Below are 20,029 nucleotides of genomic sequence, written 5' to 3'. Positions count from 1 at the left end.
TTTACATAAACAACACATAACATATTCAATCGCAAATAATAAATTTAGACCGATGATTAACATGATATAATATTTTATTAAAATTAAATAAATTATACATTTATTTATAATTTTTATAACATATAATAACATGTAACTATATCTAATATTCATCACGACTCATATAAAGGTCTGGAGTACTCGTGAACAAGTGTTGAGCATCACCCCAACTCGTCCAACTCAAGGATGAGTCTATAATATCCATGTAGGTGTGAAAATGACTAATATCATCCCAGCTTGTGGATGGACCTAGGTCGCTTGTGGACAAGCATGAGATGTTCATGGACGGACCAACATCCCCAACATTTCCATGATAAGCAATCTCATCTTCCGTTAATGCCACTTCAAGATGCTCAGCCTCCCCAACCTCTTGAAGTCCACCATGACATAAATTGAGTGTAGTGTTGGCCACAATACGTCTTGTCTCATCGATGTTGTTGCCTTTTGAGCTTCTCGTACCAAGTAATTAATCTAGATACATACATTAAAAACTAATTAATAGTCATCATCAACAATAAAATTAATCTAGTATTTAATAAATATTTAATGTAAAACAACTCGGCTCGTCCCCCGATCACATATTGACGAAGCAAATCCAAAAACCAACTCCAATTATTGTTCATCTCTTCTTCCACAATAGCAAAACAAACAGATAAACTCTATTATTCACATCATAAGCAACTGTCACCAACAACTCAAACATGTATGTGGCCCTTTCAATGTTGAATTTTTCCATGAATTAGACCTTTGGTGGTACCCCCACACAAAATCCATCTACAAACCAGTTCTTGAACATAGAATTTTGTTAAATGATGGACCTTATATTGCAAAGAATTCTTTAACCTAAAACAACATAAAATAATTGATTATTTAATTAAATAACCTAATTATATCTAATTAACAACTTAAATTACATCTAATTAATCTAATTTTTAATTCAAAACTCTAACATTCAATAAAATCAAATTAACATTGTTTAAATATAAATTACATCAAATTCAATATTCCTTTAAACATGGAATGTAGATGGTAAGGGTGATCAATGGTGCCTGTTTTAACCGAAAATATGAGGGCCCATCTTGGGTAGAGCTAGAGAGAAATAGGTGATGAAGTGCTGTTATGGGTGTTTTTTGCCGCGAGCAGAGAGAGATCCAGGCGATGGTGAGAGGAATGGGAGGTGGCTGTGGAGAGAAAAAGAGAGAGGAGGAAAGAAGAAGATAAAGGAGAAGAAATTGTGCTAATTACCTAATTATTATTTTTAAATGTGTTACTTTACTATTTTTTTTCCTGTGTTAAAAAACAAAAAAACTACCTTTTGAACTCCTGTTAAGAGGTTTGTCCAAATGAATATTAGAGTTGTTTCCATTAATCAATATGCACGCTTGCAGGCTCTACTGTTGTCTTTCTCAAAGCTGACACTTGAAGGACGCGCTTGAAACAGGAAAGCTTTAATTGAACTACCGTCGGAGACAAAAGAAGGTGCGAAGAACTTATTTATACATGTGAAGCCCTTCAATTAAAAACCCATTAAGTTACATAATCTTGTAACTCAGCCTATCTGATTTTGAAAGGACACTTATTTTCATTGAAAGGACGACTGGACTGAGTTAAATCACCCATGTACTTCCATCTTTTTGATCTGGTAACTCATTGTGTGCTCTTTCCACTGGTCCTTGTCAAGATACCTTTCGTAAAAGTTAACCTCTCCACTTGATTTTACGGACAATGCACAAGTACTTCTAGTTCCATATCGTCCCTGCATATCAAGGAGATTATTGAGATGGGTTTGCCAGCAGAATTGCATGTGGAGCAGAGAGAGTATTTGAAATGGAAAATGATTTACCAGGGGAGTGTCTGCCTCGATGAATATAGAACTTAACTGGTGTTCCCGCTCAGAAGGATAAATTCCAGGAAGCATGCTTTCATCATCTTTAATTGTGTTGGTCATTAGTATTTCAGCCATCTCTTTTGTGGGAAGTTCCGCTTCATCATATTTTTCCAGTAGGTCTTTAAAACCATGGCCAAGACGTTGTGCCTAGAGAAAAAAAAACCCCACTTCAATTGAGCGTTGCACCCATCACAATTAAAACTCAGCTTCCAAACATATATATAAAAAAAACTAAGCTGCTTCAGTAATAAAGATATGCATATCTCGTAGATAAGCCATCCTTAGCAAACCTTGGGCAATGATTACGAGTGTGTTCACGGCTGCCAAAGCATATCTCCAGGGAATATAATTATGGAAGCAAACGCATGACAGACAGTATTACCTTAGGCCATGGAGAGTCTAGGCTTGCATTTGACAGTACATGCATCCCTGGTGTCACCTCCATGACTATGAAATTTTCTGGTTTTGGCCTATTTGTTAAGTAAACCATGGATTTAGAAGATATATCAGCTAATATCAGGTTAAACCCATTATACTGATCTGCCTCCTTGGAAAGCTCCTCTGCATATTCCTTTGGGTTCTTGTTGCTCTGCAATCATAAATTCTATTACAACCAAAGCTTTCAAAATGGATAATAAAAAGGCCACAGCAGTTAACATCTGAAGATAAATGTTGTGAATTCACTCCTAGTCCTACGCAAGGGCATGATCATATTCATCAATCCTGAATGTTTAAGGTGTTGGAGAGAGCCACAGTGAAGAAGACAAAGTTGAAATGCTTTATTGAGCAAAAATAAGAGAATCAAGGTTTGACACTAGATTAAAGAGTGAAAGAGCTACCAATGAATCATCGAGTGAAGGATTTGTTCAGGCCCCACAACATCAGTATATAATTTTTAAGCTATCAATGACCTTAACCCCAAAGTCTCTCCTGCCCTAACCTATCACATCCCAAAATTAATTTACCCTTTTCAAGCTTCCCCGTTTAGAGAAGAATGGCCAAGAGTCCTTGCAATTAAAGGAATGGTCTTTTATCAATTACCACTGGCATAACATCCAAAACAAGCAGAAAGGAAATGAGTCATCAATTAGAAATTAGAATTCAAACATGATTAAAACCAAAAAGAAAGAAAATTTACCTCTAAAAAACGAAGGGTAAGGTCACCTCGAGTCTTAGCTTGCGGGATTGATTTAACTTCTCTAACATTAGTGATAAAAGCAATCTTACCATCTCTGGTGCAACCCAGCCATGTCCCACCTGCAAGCTCATCTTTCCCACCTAGAATCTCTCCACCTTCCCACCATCCCAGAGGCTTTGTTGGCCTAATTCCAAACAGAAACAAATTTCTGAACAAACCCCACAATTTTGAACAGACGTACAAAAACAGAAACTTCAGATGAGAAAGAAAGGAAGAAGAGTGGGAGAGAGGAATTTCAATTGACTAACCGGCTGTGATATTCATCTCTGTTGAGTAACAAGAGAAATGGATAAAGAGGGTGAGCTTGCCATAAAAACACCGCTATACACATGTTGTTTTCTCGCTGAAAAAGCTCAGATTTTTTTCCTTACGCCGCTCGTATTTCCTTCATCTCTGTTTCCCTTTGACTTCCCAAGAAGACAAGATCCAAATTTTAGTATTTTCAGCTACAGTGCAAAGTGCAGAAAAGGAATCCTGCCACGCTGCTTTAATGATATAATCTGACAGACAAAATAGTCCTTAAATTTCATAATATCTACCTATGAACTGAGAATTTTAAAATTTCACCTCGACACTTCTTTTCTATTGCAATGTGGTCCATCCATAATTTCAAGATTCTAACACACACAAGGAATTTTATAAATAAAGCTTTTTTGACATGTTTTTGTTGTTAAAAAAATTTTAAGTGAAAATAAAAAAATTAATATATATATATATATATATATAATCAAATAAATCTAAAATTATGTGTGTTAATAAATAAAAAATAACAAAAAATGATAACTCAAAAATAAATTTGAAAAAATTAAGAGATAAATGTAGATTAAAATATTTAATCTCACAAGACGAGACATTTACTCTGTTGTGTTTACTAAATTTATTTATTAAAATATTTTTTTCATTCAATCAAATAATAATAAAAATAGACACAGATGTTAAATTGATTGAATAAAAAAAAATTATGTAATGTTACACATATTAGAAATATTATTTGAAAATAAAAAAAATAAAAAAAAATAAAATTCATCTATACAAAAGATTAAAAAATTATAGATGAATCAAAAAAAAAAAATTTTAAAAATAAATGTATAATAAAAAAATAAACATCAATTAAAAAAGGTTTTCTAAACAAAATAAAAGAGAGAAGAGGTATTAATCTAAATATAAATAAAATAATTTTTTGAAAAAAGAAGCATTATTTTTTTAAAAAAAAAAGAAAGAAAAAAAAGAGAGAAGAGGTATTAATCTAAATATAAATAAAATAATTTTTTGAAAAAAGAAGCATTATTTTTTTAAAATAGAAAAAATAGGGAAAAAAAAGAATGAAAAGGCAAGGCAATGCCTGACCCATTTGTTAGGGCTCGCGCGACTGTGCCCTTATTTTTTTCACTTGGGACGGACAGCATGTCATCCACCCCAATTTGTTTTGAAAGAAAAAGCATATGACACGTTGCATGTTGGGGTTGACAATGTGTCATCTGGTTTTTGCCTAGATTCTGACGACTGTGGTGGTCGAGAAATTGAGGCTTAATGTTTTTTTTTATCAAAAAACTCGTTTTCAACCTATTTTGACCAAAAATACCTATAAAACACCTTAAGAATATAAACTTATCTAGGACTTCAAAAAACAAAACCAAAAAATCACCGCAAAAAACGAAATCTACTCGAAAAAAAATAATCAACATGAGTTTGTATTTGATTTTTTACGAACTCTAAGGGTAAGAAACACCTAATAAGAACTTTCTTTGTCAAATGGAACCATTTGACATAAATATCGATCATTTTGGTGGCCCAAATTGGTGTCAACGACTTCTTTCTCTCTCTACCGCTAAAATCTGATGACCTTTCTCTCTCATCCCTCAACCAGGGACTAAAAAAATAAAAAGATGAATATTTATACCAAAATTGAATTGGAAAAATATTAAGTTACTGAAATTATATAATTTGTGTTATTTTTAAAGCACGATGACCAAAGTGTATCTCTCTCGAAATTTTTGGCACGCGCATGTTTTGGTGTTTTTTTTTTGTGATCCATGTTCTTTCAATTCCACACTTGATCAAAAAATCAAAAATAATTGGTTTTTAACTGGGATTAAATCATTTAAAACTAAACTTTGATGATGAAAATAAATTATTAAAACTTCGCAAAAGTCCACAATATTTATGTGTGCAAACATCGCCGCTCTACAGTAAAAATTCCATGCCTTTTAAATTTTTACTTAGTAGGTGCTTATTCATCAACGTCATGCAGTGCTCATCAATATGTTTCCACAATATTACTTGAAAGGGCAATACATCCTTCGAAGGTTTCAAACGACCTCCTCGGCCCGGAGAAAAACAAGGAACATCCATTTCCGTAAATATCGAATTTGTATCAAAATCTTTAAAAATATAATTTAATTGATTAAATTTTAAATTTATTTTTTAAAAATCATTGATTCGAGTGTTATAAATTTTAGAATCACTAAAAAATTACATACTTGTTAATTTCAAAATGTTAAAAAATTAGTAGAGATACGTTGAAACTGGTCCGGATAACCACAATTAAAAAAAAAATTGTAACAAATAATTGCATACATGTTACTTAAAATTACTTTGTTTTCAAGCCTCTATAACTGCTCATTACACTATCGTGTAAATTAATTTTTTAAAATAATATTATGTTAATTTAAATTAAATTTAAATTATTTTAATTAATCTAGCTTAACTCGTGACGTGTATTTTAAACTTTATCGTGGCTATAGCATTGCATGTAATTCAAAACATAAAGGATTGCTCGTTGCAGTTAGCAAATTCCTTGAACATGCCATTAAGGCACAGCACACACATTTAATCTTCCAAATCACTCCTAATCATGATGAAATCAATAATCCCATTCAAATCATGTTGAAATCAAGAATTCTTCTAATTTTATTCTCCTGCCACGTCACCCACTTATTATAAAAGACAAAAAAATAAAAATAAAATAAAATGCAGGCCGCAGGAATGCTCTGAATCTCTAACCAGCCGCCACAAAATGATAAAACGTGCGAACATCTCATGACCAAGTCACGTGCCACGCATGCTCTTCTCTCAGTGCTAAGTGCCAAGTGCTGAAGCTTAAAGTCAGATACCATTTGTACCAAACATCACATGATTGCACAAACCAAAACAAAAGGCGAAACTTCAGTTTCCTCCCCTACATTCTTCAATGTTCTAATTATGCCCCTGTATTTTTATATTTCTCAAATATTATTCTCTCCCCTACTAGCAATCAAATGCCCTACTCTTTTACATTATTGTGTTTTTTTAAAATATATTATAGCATAAATGGAGATTTAAAAGTAAGGAGTGATAAAGAGTATGAAAAAAATAAAAATAAAAATTAAAAAATACCAAATTTTTATTAGTTAATTATAAAAATACTAGGAACATTATTTGTCTTGTTTCGAAACAAAACTTAATTAAAAATAAAATTATATATATTAAAAAAATTATTTTGATTTTCTTTATGTTCAGTTATTATTTTAAAATCTTAAAAGCTTGAAGATTTTTAATTTCTTATAAAATAAAAAAAAGAAATTGATTTTTTTAGTTTGTCTGGTTTTGAAAATGAAACAAAACTATAGAATTAAATCAACCTAAAATATAATCAAATGAGCTAAATTTCTTTTGTTCAGTTCAAACTAAAGAACGAGGGCACACGCTAAGATATCTTATTCGGTAGTAAAAGACAAAATCGAAACTTCTTAAAGACTTGTGGGGGTGAAATTAGAAAACCTTGAACTACAGGAGCAGAAATGAAATGTTGATGGATTTATAATAAGTTTGCCCCAAAATAAAAACTATGATTTAAAAATAAAATAGAAAGTAAAAGTAAGTAAGGCTCTGTTTGTTAGTCAGAGAGAGAGAGAGAGAGAGAGAGAGAGACTGAGAGCGAGAGAGAGAAGGGAAGCCCAAAGAAATGGGTAAGAGTAAGATAGTAGAGAAGATGAAGAAGAAGAAAGGAAGACCTTCTTTATTAGATCTCCAAAAACGCTCCTTAAAAGAACAGCAGAACCACCAGCAGCAGCAGCAGCAGCAAAAGAAACGCATACATCATCATCGTCATCGAAACGTTTCGCCCTCTCATTCTAGTTCAAGCATTTCAACAACAACCACCCCTAATTCTTCTCAAAATCACAAATCTGCCACCACCACTACAGCTCCTCCACGTCGATCCGCTCGCCGCAACCCTACCAACGACGACAGCTGCCGCGACTCCTCTGATGATGAGGACATCGCAGAATCAAACGGAAAGCGCCGCCGCGAGAAGAAGCTGAAGCTGGTTCTCAAATTGCCCAAATCAGACACTAATTCGACGTCGTTTAACTCGTCTGGAGAGGAATCGAACGGTGAAGAAGAGAAAAATACGGCGTCAAATAAAAAGAAGAGGAAGATCAATGGATCTGAGAGTGAAAAGGTAAGTGAAAAATCCGAACTTTTTGATAAAACAAAGAAAGTAACGTTGGGAAATTAACGTAAGAAAGCTCCTTGAAAAGCGGGCTTGTGTAAGTATTTGACTTGGTTCTGAATATTTCTATTTTCGAAAAATAATAATAATAATGTTGTCTAGTATAAATCTTTTTAAACAACTCGAAAAAAAAAGTCTTTTTTTTTTCTTTTCCGAATGGAATTTAATTTGTCTTTTATGAGAAAAATAAATAACAGAAATAACAGTAAGAGTCATAATTGTTTTTATGGTAACTGTAGTTTCCTTTTTTGGCGGCTTGCAAGTCCCTTTTAACACTTACTCATCGATTACAGCATAAAGTTTTGATAGTAGTTTGTTATTTCTGTTAATTTATTGTTGGGTTTTTTATTTTTTATTTTTAATTTCAGGGAGATCAGAAGTCTACAACTGGAACAAACCCTACAAGCAATGTCAAAGGTTGGTGTAGTTAATGATTTTGAAGACCCATTTGTCTAAAAGGGCTGAATTTGGGAACTTTTGTTTGATTCATGTCTTACTTGTTTTGCAGATTCTGGACCCTCAACACCTTTACCTGATAAAAAGCTATTGCTGTTCATCCTGGACAGGCTTCAAAAGTGTGTTTTTTTTTCCAGCAGCTTTCGAAGTTTTTGCATTTTTGTTCTTTTGATGTTTGCTTTTAAGGTTTTTAGTGAAGTGGGTGAGATTTATTTCTTTTCAATTTAAAATTGCAGGAAGGACACGTATGGCGTGTTCTCCGAGCCAGTGGACCTAAATGAGGTTAGTGTTTTGATGATGCATTTAGCCTTTTGGACTTGTTTATATGCTTTTGTTAACTGATTTCTGGTCGATGACATCCGACTTGTTATGCAGCTTCCAGATTACCTTGAAGTCATTGAGCATCCCATGGATTTTGGAACTGTCAGAAAGAAACTCTTGAATGGAGCTTATGCCAGTTTGGAACAATTTGAGGTTCGTTTATCATTTTTGTAATGTGATTACGTCTTTCCAACTTTCCCTTTTTTCTTTTATTTAGGTTGATTTGTGTTTTTAGGTACCTACACATGTCCATACAAAAACAGAAGAGTCCATAGAATTAAATGTAGACTAGGTTCTGTTGATTGTGCCTGCATTTGTTTTATGGAAAGAACACATAGGTATAAATAGATAAGGAATGAACATCCTTTGATTTCATTTGGTTTCTATGAGACATGGGCATGACACCAGAAATTAATACATTCACATGAGCAGATTTTGTTTTCAACTGCTTGGTTTTTGTTCTTTTAGTATGCAGATAGATCTATAGAGTGTTCTACTAGTTGAGACATTGTGTTTCCATATTAGAGTTTAAAATACTTAAAGAATCCCTGTTCCTTCCATTAAGACTGTTAAATTGGTCTTCAATTCTAATCTATCATTTCCATTTCATGCATCGACAGATCATTGTGGTAGCTACCTTTAATTAGATTTCACATTAACAAAAAAGAACTGGTTACTTTAAGTGAGTCAGTGCCCCATAGAAATCGGTGAGCAATTTGTAATCCCTGCTTGTGCCAAACTATTAGAATTAAATATCCCTTGACAGAGGTGCCAATGTAATGCAAATAGCTCCATGCTTGGTCTGATTAAATGGATAAGTGCAACTGTGCAAGAATTATTTCAGTAGGTGGTGTGTTTTTAATGGTTGCAAGCTAGGAATGATTTCTTGCATTTGTGGATCTCCTACTAGTAACTGGGAGACTAAAAAGGCAGGAGTACTAGTTCTGTGTTCATGTCCATTGGGGGTGTTCACGATCCAGTTCGGTTTGGGCCAAAAAATCTAACCAAACCAAAATTTTTAATTTCTAGTAATTTTAACCCGGACACAACTGAAAACCGGTTCAAACCAAACCGTTTCAGGTAGGTTCGGTTTGGGTCAATTGTTTTGCTTTGAAAACCAGGAAACCCAATGTCTTTCACAACCTTCCAGCGAAAGATCTTTCGCAGCCTTCCATAAACTGAGAGTTCCTCAATCCTCATGTGTCATTCCTATGTCCACTTCATCAAGCTGTTTCATGCAGAATGGGCATTGTAATTAATTTATCTCTTGGATAGAAGTATACATAATAGAGGCAGAAGCATCAGTTTGAGACATGCACAATCATGTGATTAAGATCTATAAGATCAATCGCTGTTATATATAAAGTGACAAGTGAATATGGTTAATGAAAGCTTGTATTTATACTGTTTTTTTCTTTCTCTATTTAAATTAGGTTGAACTGGTTTGGTCCAGTTCCAATTGGTTTCAACTTTCTGAAACTGAAATCGAACCAGACCAAATAATTTTTCTAGCTTTTCATTTGGTTTCTTTGGTTTTTTTTTTCTCTCGGTTCGGTTTTTTTGGTTATTGTTTTTCAGTTTAATCGGTTGGTTGTTTTTTTTGAACACCCCTAATGTCCATCATATATTGGTTGATATACTGCTACTTATTGCAATTCTTCATGTTTGTTGGCCAATTGATTGTGGATCCACTCGCAAGAGGTTTGTCCTAGACAAACCTCACAGTACTCCAATTCCTGCCTCATGCATGTGCATGTTGACACGTGAAATTTGCCTTCCTTGCTGCCTCTTATAAGGAAAAAGAAGATTTAATTGGATTCTGAGTTGGGACAATATCCCAATCTAATGATATTCTAAAATCCTTCATTTTCTTTTATTTGATTTTGAAAGAAATTCTTTGGATTTTGATCTTATTGCATGCAGAAAGATGTTTTCTTAATATGTACGAACGCAATGCAATATAATGCCCCAGATACCATATATTTTCGACAGGTAAAGCCATCCTTTTACCTTTGAATTTGAAATTTTAAGGCTTACATTTTTATTTTTTTGAGATTTCCTACTGTTGTCAGGCACGATCCATACAAGAGTTGGCAAGAAAGAACTTTGAAAATTTAAGGCAAGATACTGATGATAACGAAGCAGAACATAAAGTAGTAAAAAGAGGGAGGCCACCTTCGGAGAATTTAAAAAAATCACCGGGCAGGCCTTCACTAGACCCTGCTGGTTCTGAGTTTCCCTCAGGTGCGACTCTTGCTACAGGTGGAGAGAATAGACCTTCAGAGAAGCCTGGTTTTGCAGATTCTTCAGAACAATTTCATGGTTCTCGCAATGAAGCTTATTCGCTGACTGACAACAGATTTGAGAGGCATGACGAAACTGCAGGTACAGAACTTCAATAGTAGTTTGTTTTTTTCTCGTTTTCAACTTCATTTGTCGGCACTCTTCCAATTCTGTACTTAACATAATGACAAGACATTTTCACTTTTATTACAGGTTCTGTACTTAAAGGTAAGCATAGTAAGAAGCCTTTGGCAATTGATGAGAACAGGCGTAACACTTATAAGCAATTCCATCCTTCTGCTGGTGGACGAGTGCCATCTGTGCTGACTACTTTTGACGCAGAAAGGAAGCAGCTAGTCGCTGTATGTATCCCATTGATGTCCATTTTCTATTTAATTCCTTGAAGTGAAAAATAAAGCCTCATTCATGCAAGGGGCTCGTACAGATAGAGGGTGGGTCAAGGGTAATTAGAATAGAAATGAAAAAAAAAAAAATCCTATATCTCTTGGCTATTTAATTTGGTATAGGTAGTCACTTAGTTTTGCTTTGCAAAATACTAATCATAAAAGATCCTAACAATGATAAGAAGTGGTAGTAATGCTGCAGTTAAATTGTATCAGGTGTTTGGAATGGAGTTTTTACTGGCCCTTATCATGGTTGGTTGATTGTCTTTTTTTTTACATGAATTAGGTGGGACTTCTGACAGAGCATGGTTATGCAAGGAGCATAGCACGATTTGCTGCGAACATTGGACCTTTTTCCTGGACAATCGCAGTTAAGAAAATAGAGAGGTCTTTAGCACCTGGAATTAAGTTTGGTCCTGGATGGGTTGGAGAAAACGACATCACACCACAAAGGCCGTTATTTTCTTCACCCCCTCCAAGTCAGCCGGCACTGCCACCACTACCACAAAGGCCCTTCTCTGTTCTTGAAAGTTCAGCTGCTAATGCCACCCGTTGCAATGTTAAATCAAAAGAAGAGAAATTGTCAGTGAAACTTGAGAAAGATGTTTTATCAGAGAAGCAGGCGCCTTCTACTCACTTGTCAGATACACGTTTAACTCCTGTTCCTCCATCCACCTCGATGACTACCTCCTCTGCTGCCAATAAATCTGAACCTTGCACAGAAAGAGCAGAAGCACTTGCGAAATTGAATTCCCATTCTGCATTTAATGTGCTGAACAGTAGCACGGGTGTGGCAAGGCATAGACCTCCATTTCAGCTTCATCAGAACCCAGCCATTCACCCTGGCATGATTGGATTCAATGCCACATATGGGTTTAACCTAGCAGCCCAAATGGGAAAACTAGTTGGAGTTTCTAGGCCTGCTGGGTTAAACATTCATTCATCTCAGATGGCCGACATGGTCTCTAGAACTAGTTCGAACCTGGTCCATTCAGCAAATGCCAACAGCCTAAACTCAGAGAAAACGAAGTTCCCTGAGAATTCAAGTTCAATAAATTTCAATGGTGCATTGCCAAATTCTGTGAGCGAGGCAGTGGAGGCCCCAAGACCTGTAGACCAACCTCAACCAACTTGGCAAGGGTTATATCCAAAATCAAAACCAGATTCAGGCTCATCACCACATCAGAAATCGGATGCTGTCCCACCTGACTTGAATGTCAGATACCAGTCTCCAGGTTCTCCTAGTTCTGGTCGCATTGATTCAGCACAGCCAGATTTAGCTTTGCAGCTCTAAGAAATAGTAGAGCTATTTTTTTTGCTTCTCGGATGATTAAGTTAACCATAGAGTGGTGCCAATGCTCCTTGACTGTGGTTTGGTATTGAATCCCAAACCGCTCAATCAGGATTCAAGCGTTGGCACCAACACAGAACACTAGAGTGGTGAGCTTGGCATTTGTGCTCCTAGGGATTAGACCAAGTCAAGGTCTCCTCAATAAGGATCCATCTGAGCCACACCTAACTGTACTGTAAAATTGCAGGTTGTTTCTGTACAGATTAATGTATCCTGATTCATAGATTCCTAAGCTTAAAAAAGGATTTCACTTGTAACCTTGGAAACCAAAGAAACCATGATGTTCCTAGAATTTGGTTTCAAGATGTTAGATGTTTATCTCGTATTAACTGTTTTCAACTTTGGAAAGCAATATCCGTTTGGAATTCAACGCTTTCTGGAACGCAATATGCAAGGTAGAGACTTCTTTTCTCTATCTAGTTATTACACCAAATGGATTCTGCTTATTGGCGAATTGTGAAACATGGACTTGGCCATCAAATGTCATTGTTGCTGTCATCCAGAAGTCTTCTCATCTTTAAAAAACTTGTACTAAGTCAGCCTTAATCCTAACCAAATTCAGACAACATAAGAAGAAGAAGAAGAAGACAGGTCACAAGGCACAGAGAAGAAAATGTTAGAAACTTTTACTGTATTACTTCTCTATTCACAGAAAATTTGAGATCCATCATGGTATCTGTATTCTTAGATTCTATTTGTAAGTGAATTAAAAAACACCAGCTCCTGAGTAGCTAATAATACATAGAACAGAGTACTTGAATGGGAACAGGGGACTTTGTCATTGTTTATTGTCCACCATAAGCCGCAGTCGCAGCCGCAACAGTAGTTACCCGACATTGTTTAACAACATGCAATTTCTATGAAAATCCATTATTATAGGAAAGTATTATAAGGGATAAAAATATCATGAAATGGGCACAAGGAAATTGTCTCCTTTGACAATTTTTTTTTTTTTAGTTTAACGTGGGTGTCCGGGCCAGCTTGCGCGCACCTCGACTAATCCCATGGTCCCTGAAGTTAACGACCATGTAAGCCTCCAGTGGCCATCATATGAGTAACCACAGGGCTCGAACCTGAGACCACAGAGGGAGCAAACCTCTTGGTTCCAAGCTCTTACCACTGGACCACCACCTAGATAGTTTCGTTTGACAATATTATATTGTTTGAAGATGGTGGAGTTTGGCAGACTGATCGATTGGTGGCCCATGTAAGCTCGGAGGTCAAAATGAGACTCGGTCAAACTTGCTTGCTTTTATTTGAGAAATGGAAAACAGGCTGTCTCTAATAAACATAGCTAGGGTTTTACTTCAACGCAGTTTGGTTTAGCGATACCCCTTTTCCCAAGGGTCCAACTCCAAGACAAGGTTTCCGAGAAGACAGTGAAAGCAGAAGACTTTTATGATAGGATCCATTGCTAGGAGAAGATAAATCAGCCCTTGCATTGTTTTTCGTTGAAAAAATATTTTTAAAATTTTTAATTTTTAATTAATTTTATATATAACCTAACATTTAAAATAATTTTTAAAAATAAAAATATTATTTTAACATATTTCTAAATAAAAAAAACATTACTAAAAGTAATTGCTACTATAATAAATGAAACCAATATCAAAACTACTGTATTTGTTTTTATTTTTTTAGTGTATAAAAAATATTTTTGAGATATTTTTCTATAATCTAATATGATATAAAAAATAAAAATAAATTATTTTCACCGCAACACCGTACATAAACTAACACGTAATTTTTTTTATTAACGTAGGTGTCAGGACCAGGTTGCGTGCATCTCGACTAATTCCACGGGTTCTGAAGTTAACGACTATATAAGCCTCTAGTGATCATTATATTAGCAATCACATAGCTCGAACTTAAAATAATAATAAAAAAAAATTTAATTCTAAATTTTAACCATTAAACCTCCTGCTAGATGCTTACTAACACGTAACTCTTCTGTCGCTGAATGGAGGTGCATCTGGACATATATTTGCCTTTTCAATTATAACCCAAAGCAAGATAGTATGAAAAACAAATACAGTTGCAGCCTTCCCTATTTTTTTTTTTTATCAATCAACGTCAATGAAAGAAAAAATATGAATAAATAATTTAATAAAAACTAATTAAAAATAAATTAATTAAAACATATAATTTAATTAATTAGGTTTTAAGTTTAATTTTTTAAAATTATAGTTCAAGTGTTATAAATATCAAAACTATTAAAAATCTGTATAATAGTTAATTTTAGGATTTTCACGGATTAATTGATAGAAATTAATTGATAGAAAATCAATTCTTTTGACTGATAAAATTTCCCTGACACGGCAGTTGACTTGGACTAACGTTCTTCTGTCTTAATTACCCGCGAAACCACTTGCCTTCTTACAAAACCACAGAAAGACTCAGTCTATCTCTTCTCCCCTCTCTCTCTCTCTCTCTCAATATTAAATAAACTGTCTTGTTCACTGAAAAAAAAAAAATTCCCATTCTTTTATATCTGATGATTAGGCTCGCACACAAAAAGAGAGTCTCAGACTTTAGTGGATAGAGAGAGGGGGAATTCTAGTCAAGAAAAGAGATTTTAGCCCATTAATTTGGTTGTTGAAGAACAAGAAAGATTTTGATTAAGGGAAAAGGAAAAAAGGGTAACCCTTTTGAAGAATCTAGATAATCAAGATCAAAGTTGTTTCCTTTTTCCTGTATCCATCTTTGAGTTCTTGAAATTAAGCTGGATACTCCTGCAAGGTTATATCTTTTGCATCTTGATAGAATCCAGCTGGTTTTTTTTAGATGGGGAATTGCTGGGGTTTTTCTGCTCATAGTCCTACTACACCATCAACCACTGGTCAACTAAGCTCAGGTAAAACAAAACCCTCTTACCTTTATGTATTTTTTTTTTCTTTTCATTAAATGTTTAATCTAGTTAATCCAATTTGTAATCTGGGTTTTGCTGTTTTTGTTCTAACTTTTAAGGAATAGAATTTGATGTGATTCAGTGTCAAGTTTGTTTAGTACCAAGACAACTGGTTTTCTCTTTCCCCTTTTGCTTTTGAGCTAGTTTGATATGTCAATCCTTTCGCTAGGAGATTGCCCTGATGCTCTACAGTTTCGGTGTGGAGTCCTTTTGTATTGTATTTGGAATTTGTTTCTTTCATTCCGAAACAAGGCTGGACTTTATCTCGACTTCTGTCTGATCAATAGTGCAAATTCTTTTTTCCTTAAAGTTGCTAACTTTTTTCTTTTGGATTTCCACAAATTTGTTCATTTTAATTGAAATAGAAAATCATTTGATGTGTTTCTAACTTTCCTAAAACTTGTTGTTTTTTACTTCCTTAAATATGTTACCTAACTTCAATTTTGTAACTGCAGCTGGGATATCTCATACAACTAGCAATACCACTTCTTTTGGGGTCAGCAATGCAACATCATCTAGGGGCAGCAACATCTCTGCTCACAGCCGGTTTTCAGCTGGGAGTGGTGACGAGGAGTTTCCAAATGGGCAGATTTTGCCTACCCCCAACTTGCGGGTATTCTCCTTTGCAGAACTAAAGGTTGCCACCAGGAATTTTAAATCTGATACATTGCTTGGCGAGGGAGGTTTTGGTCAAGTCTACAAAGGATGGCTTGATGAGAAGGCGCCAGGGAGAAATGGAAGTGGAACTGTAATTGCTGTTAAAAGATTGAATTCTGAGAGCTTGCAAGGATTTGAAGAATGGCAGGTATTCAACCCAACTTGAGAAAGAACTAGTCATTGGTAGACTGTTTTATAGAAAATCATCATTTAATTTTCACACGATTGTGCAATAACTTGAAATGTCAGGATTTCTGATCATTTGGAGAGTAGGAGACTTTTGATGGTTAATAATGGTATTTCAGGAAGTGAAATTGGATCAGCTCAAATGTTCTTTATGATTTTTCTCTTATAGTTGCTGGGAAGAGGCTAGGCTCTAGAGGATTTTCTCTGTTTGTTAGGCATATATATTATGCTTGACCTATAGCTTTGAAACAATGCTTCTGTGGATCCAAATGTTTTTGTGGTTCTACTCTAGATGCACATTTATGGATATAGCACTTGAAAATTGAGTGGCCATTTTTGAGAAGTCAACCTCAGGTTGGTGTGCAAATTTCAATTGGATAGGTTTCTTCCATTGAGCTTCAATTTTACAGGTGGTGGTTGAGGTTCCTCTTATTTTACAATCAGAGTACCTTCTCTTTTCTTGGAGGAGAAAGCATGAAAACTAATGAAAAAATCAATTAGTAACTGTGTACAATCAAACTGCAGAGTACATTGAGATAGTTCTCATGTAATCATTGTCTTTTCATCTGATTTTTGACAATTTCATTAAATCAAAGATCACACCTTCAACCTCATGCTCTTTAGGTTATAGAGAATGGGGTGATGGTAATAACTGGTAAAAAAGCAAACACTATGTTGTCTCCTATTTTCTGATCAACTTAGTTTATCGCTAGTGCATTATTCTAAAAATGTACTTCCTAATTTCTTCATTTGTTGGTGCAGGCAGAGGTAAATTTCTTAGGAAGGCTTTCTCATCCTCACCTTGTCAGGTTGATAGGATACTGTTGGGAGGATAAGGAACTTCTTCTTGTTTATGAATTCATGCAGAAGGGAAGCTTGGAGAACCATTTATTTGGAAGTAAGAGCTAATAGTTAATGTTGATTTAACTAATACATTTGCCCACCTTTCAAGCTCTTAGTTAGGCGCAAAAAGGATTTTTTACTGATTTTTTGCTAGACAGTGAAACAAGATCATTTGATTAATCAAACAATATATATTTTTTTAATGGCGCAGGAGGTTCAGCTGTTCAGCCACTTCCATGGGATACACGGCTCAAGATTGCCATAGGAGCAGCTAGAGGCCTCTCTTTCTTGCACGCATCAGATAAGCAAGTGATCTACCGAGATTTTAAAGCCTCAAATATACTTATTGATGGGGTACTGTTCTCATTGAATTTAATGATTCTGATCTGAAAGATATCACTTTAGACTTTTTCTTATTTGTGGTTTTAATGCAGTCTTACACAGCAAAGTTATCAGACTTTGGCTTGGCAAAGTTAGGCCCTTCAGCTAGTCAATCACACGTGACAACAAGGGTGATGGGAACATATGGTTATGCAGCTCCTGAATATGTTGCAACAGGTAATCAAGCCCCCTGGATCTTTTGTTGGTTTTGGTTGAGTGATTGATGGTCTGGCTAGGCTAAAAATTTGCACTTAGATTTTATATGTTTCGAAACCGCTGCTTTAAAACCTTACATGACACTTAACATTTTGCTAAAAACAGGGCATTTGTATGTTAAAAGCGATGTGTATGGTTTTGGTGTTGTTCTGGTCGAGATTTTGACGGGCTTAAGGGCACTTGACGCAAACCGTCCAAGTGGGAGACATACTCTGGTGGATTGGATCAAGCCATTTTTATCTGATAAAAGAAAGTTGAAAAGCATCATGGATATTCGGTTGGAGGGGAGATATCCTGCCAAAGCAGCTCTGCGAATAGCACAGCTTGCTCTAAATTGTCTTGAACAAGAACACAGGCACCGTCCGCATATGAGAGAAGTTGTGGCAACTTTAGAACGAATAGAAGCAGCCAAGGATAAACCAGTAGAGCCTAGAGCTCGTCCAAAACGTTCTGTGCCTCACCAGAACGTCCAGCAACCCTTGCAATATCGCTCTCCGCATCATCCAGTTCTGACAGATGGAAGTCGAGGCCACCAATACTCTCCACGCGTAAGGTAAAAATAGCCATTGCTAATGAACATGTCCTACAAATTACGATCATTGTTTCTTCATTAAAAATTTTCATTTGTTTGTTTATGTAATTCATAAAATCTATAGCTAGTTTTGCTGTTGTAACGGGCTACTGAGCATGAGCATGAGCATGTCAGCCATGAAAATGTAATTATTTTAGCAGAGATGTGGAGTGGTGGTAAGAAGAAGCATGTAAACAATGTAATCCTACTATCTAGGAGGGGAGTTCAATGCTGTCTGACCATAAAATCCCTTCTGTAGTCAGTTTTAAATAGTCAGACAAATCTCGGATTCCAATGTTGTCTTGCGGTGCAAAAGTCATTTGTTTCACTTTTTTCCCGGTCTCCTCCTATTTAATTCATCTGAAGACAGAAGATTATGAACCTTCTGCAGAACAAGATAACTCTCATGCTGTCTTAAATTGTTCCAACTAGCTCGACTTCCCCTCGTTACTAAGAACTCAACCTGTTCAGGAAGGCCGATCAACGATGTATAGTGGGAGGAATGGTCTTGTGAGTACTGAGTTGGTAATGCATTCAACTGAGTTAGCCCCACCTCCTTCCTTTACTGGACTTGTATTTATACTTAAGACAGAATAACGAAACCCATGCACGTTTCTACTGATCTTTTCACTGTAGTTTTGAAACATGATTCCGAGACAAGTACCAAGTCATTGGTCATTGGTAGTATCGATCGCTAATGTTATAAGTTAACTTGAGTCCATTAAAATTTTTATTTAAAAAATGAATTCCAATGTTTTGTCTAATTATCCATTGGTTTAAGTTGGATTTTTGACAGGGTTAATTAGTTTTTTTTTTTTTACTTTTTTAATTACGATTGATCCGGGTTTTGAGTTGGTCAGGTCTCGGGTGGACCTCCTTTCGGGTTGTAAAACAAAGCTTTGCACAGTATAAATAACTGTGTTATAACTGTGCTATAAACAGTAAGCGTTCCTCTATCAATGAAACAATTGGACAATCATAGAAAAACTAGGCCCAGGCCAGCCCACTAGACAAAAGCAAGACCAAATCTAAATTAGCAGGCTTCATTGAATTTCTAAAGCCCATCAAGACAGCCCAAACCTGGCTGTCATTCATTCCGGCACGAAAACAAAATCACCACGTGGCAAACAACCATCTCTCCTTGTCTACCGACCCGTTGTTTAGATGATTTCCACACTAATCGTCGGTTTAATGCATTTATTTTACTCCTAAACTATTACGGATATGACAAAATAAGGTCTTAACTATCAATTTATTCTATTATAGCCTTAAACCATTGTTTTATAGGCAAATTAAGTCCTTCTAGATAGGAAAATCTAAAGTATAATTTAAAAATAATATCATGGAAGGACGCATTGTTTAGTATAGTTTTATGCGTCATAAAATAAATAAAAACTACTTAGCTCTTGCAAAACCATGTATTTTAAGTCTGATGGTCAAAGTTTTACCATTAATGTTAACAATTCAATCTAAAAGTAAATTTAATAAAAATTATAAAATATAGTTTATTTTATAAATAAAATTTTAAGAGAGTTTTCAGCATAGTTTTTAGACCCAGCCCGGTCCAAGGCCCGGGTTCCGAGTTTTGACCGGTCACCGAGTCAAATTTTTTTTAAAAAAATCAAAATGATGTCGTTTTAGTAAAAAAAACAAAAGTCAACGGGTTGCAACCGAGTTTTTAACCAGGTCTTGTCGGGTCAACCCGCGCGGGGTCAGCTGGGTCACACTGAGTTTTTTCTTTCTCTGTTTTTTCTTCAGTCCCGGGTTGGCCGGGTCCTAAATCGACCTGCCGTGCCGGGTTTCAAAACTATGGTTTTCAGTATGATTCATGTAAA

At 35.3% G+C, this 20,029-nt stretch overlaps 3 protein-coding genes across 4 annotated transcripts; 2 read left to right on the top strand and 1 right to left on the bottom strand.

The window, feature by feature from the left end:
- Window positions 1-1,466: 1,466 nt before the first annotated feature.
- Window positions 1,467-3,613, bottom strand: LOC18098153 (uncharacterized). The gene is made up of 5 exons (XM_006384788.3): window positions 3,374-3,613; window positions 3,066-3,249; window positions 2,310-2,516; window positions 1,883-2,074; window positions 1,467-1,795 (listed from the first exon to the last, which is right to left on the bottom strand). Exons 1-5 carry the CDS (start codon window positions 3,454-3,456, stop codon window positions 1,652-1,654), a joined length of 810 nt encoding a protein of 269 aa, XP_006384850.2. The 5' UTR covers window positions 3,457-3,613; the 3' UTR covers window positions 1,467-1,651.
- A 3,369-nt stretch (window positions 3,614-6,982) lies between these two features.
- Window positions 6,983-12,802, top strand: LOC18098152 (uncharacterized). 2 transcript variants are annotated; one of them, XM_006384787.3, is made up of 9 exons: window positions 6,983-7,566; window positions 7,986-8,034; window positions 8,126-8,192; window positions 8,310-8,355; window positions 8,449-8,547; window positions 10,318-10,386; window positions 10,467-10,779; window positions 10,891-11,039; window positions 11,368-12,802. In XM_006384787.3, exons 1-9 carry the CDS (start codon window positions 7,069-7,071, stop codon window positions 12,373-12,375), a joined length of 2,298 nt encoding a protein of 765 aa, XP_006384849.3. In that variant the 5' UTR covers window positions 6,983-7,068; the 3' UTR covers window positions 12,376-12,802. The 2 variants fall into 2 exon arrangements, with proteins under 2 accessions (XP_006384849.3, XP_052308174.1); XM_052452214.1 differs by lacking the exon at window positions 10,318-10,386.
- A 2,023-nt stretch (window positions 12,803-14,825) lies between these two features.
- On the top strand, window positions 14,826-18,492 carry LOC18098151 (probable serine/threonine-protein kinase PIX13). The gene is made up of 6 exons (XM_006384786.3): window positions 14,826-15,286; window positions 15,796-16,145; window positions 16,946-17,081; window positions 17,238-17,380; window positions 17,461-17,584; window positions 17,729-18,492. The coding sequence occupies exons 1-6, from the start codon at window positions 15,217-15,219 to the stop codon at window positions 18,178-18,180; spliced, it is 1,275 nt and encodes a 424-aa protein (XP_006384848.1). The 5' UTR covers window positions 14,826-15,216; the 3' UTR covers window positions 18,181-18,492.
- Window positions 18,493-20,029: the final 1,537 nt, after the last annotated feature.

The sequence above is a fragment of the Populus trichocarpa genome, chromosome 4, assembly GCF_000002775.5.
Source record: "Populus trichocarpa isolate Nisqually-1 chromosome 4, P.trichocarpa_v4.1, whole genome shotgun sequence".
In the NCBI taxonomy this organism is placed as follows: Eukaryota; Viridiplantae; Streptophyta; class Magnoliopsida; order Malpighiales; family Salicaceae; genus Populus; species Populus trichocarpa.
Note: the sequence above shows the minus strand (reverse complement) of the source record. Positions and strands in the feature narration are given on the sequence as shown.

Coding starts and splice junctions, on each gene's coding strand:
- LOC18098151 (XM_006384786.3), top strand. CDS start 15,217: ATGGGGAATTGCTGGGGTTTTTCTGCTCATAGTCCTACTACACCATCA. Junction 17,082..17,237: donor GGAGAACCATTTATTTGGAA/GTAAGAGCTAAT, acceptor TTAATGGCGCAG/GAGGTTCAGCTGTTCAGCCA. Junction 17,585..17,728: donor TCCTGAATATGTTGCAACAG/GTAATCAAGCCC, acceptor TGCTAAAAACAG/GGCATTTGTATGTTAAAAGC.
- LOC18098153 (XM_006384788.3), bottom strand. CDS start 3,456: ATGTGTATAGCGGTGTTTTTATGGCAAGCTCACCCTCTTTATCCATTT. Junction 2,517..3,065: donor TTACCCTTCGTTTTTTAGAG/GTAAATTTTCTT, acceptor TTATGATTGCAG/AGCAACAAGAACCCAAAGGA. Junction 1,796..1,882: donor TCGAGGCAGACACTCCCCTG/GTAAATCATTTT, acceptor CTTGATATGCAG/GGACGATATGGAACTAGAAG.
- LOC18098152 (XM_006384787.3), top strand. CDS start 7,069: ATGGGTAAGAGTAAGATAGTAGAGAAGATGAAGAAGAAGAAAGGAAGA. Junction 8,193..8,309: donor ATCCTGGACAGGCTTCAAAA/GTGTGTTTTTTT, acceptor TTAAAATTGCAG/GAAGGACACGTATGGCGTGT. Junction 8,356..8,448: donor AGCCAGTGGACCTAAATGAG/GTTAGTGTTTTG, acceptor CTTGTTATGCAG/CTTCCAGATTACCTTGAAGT.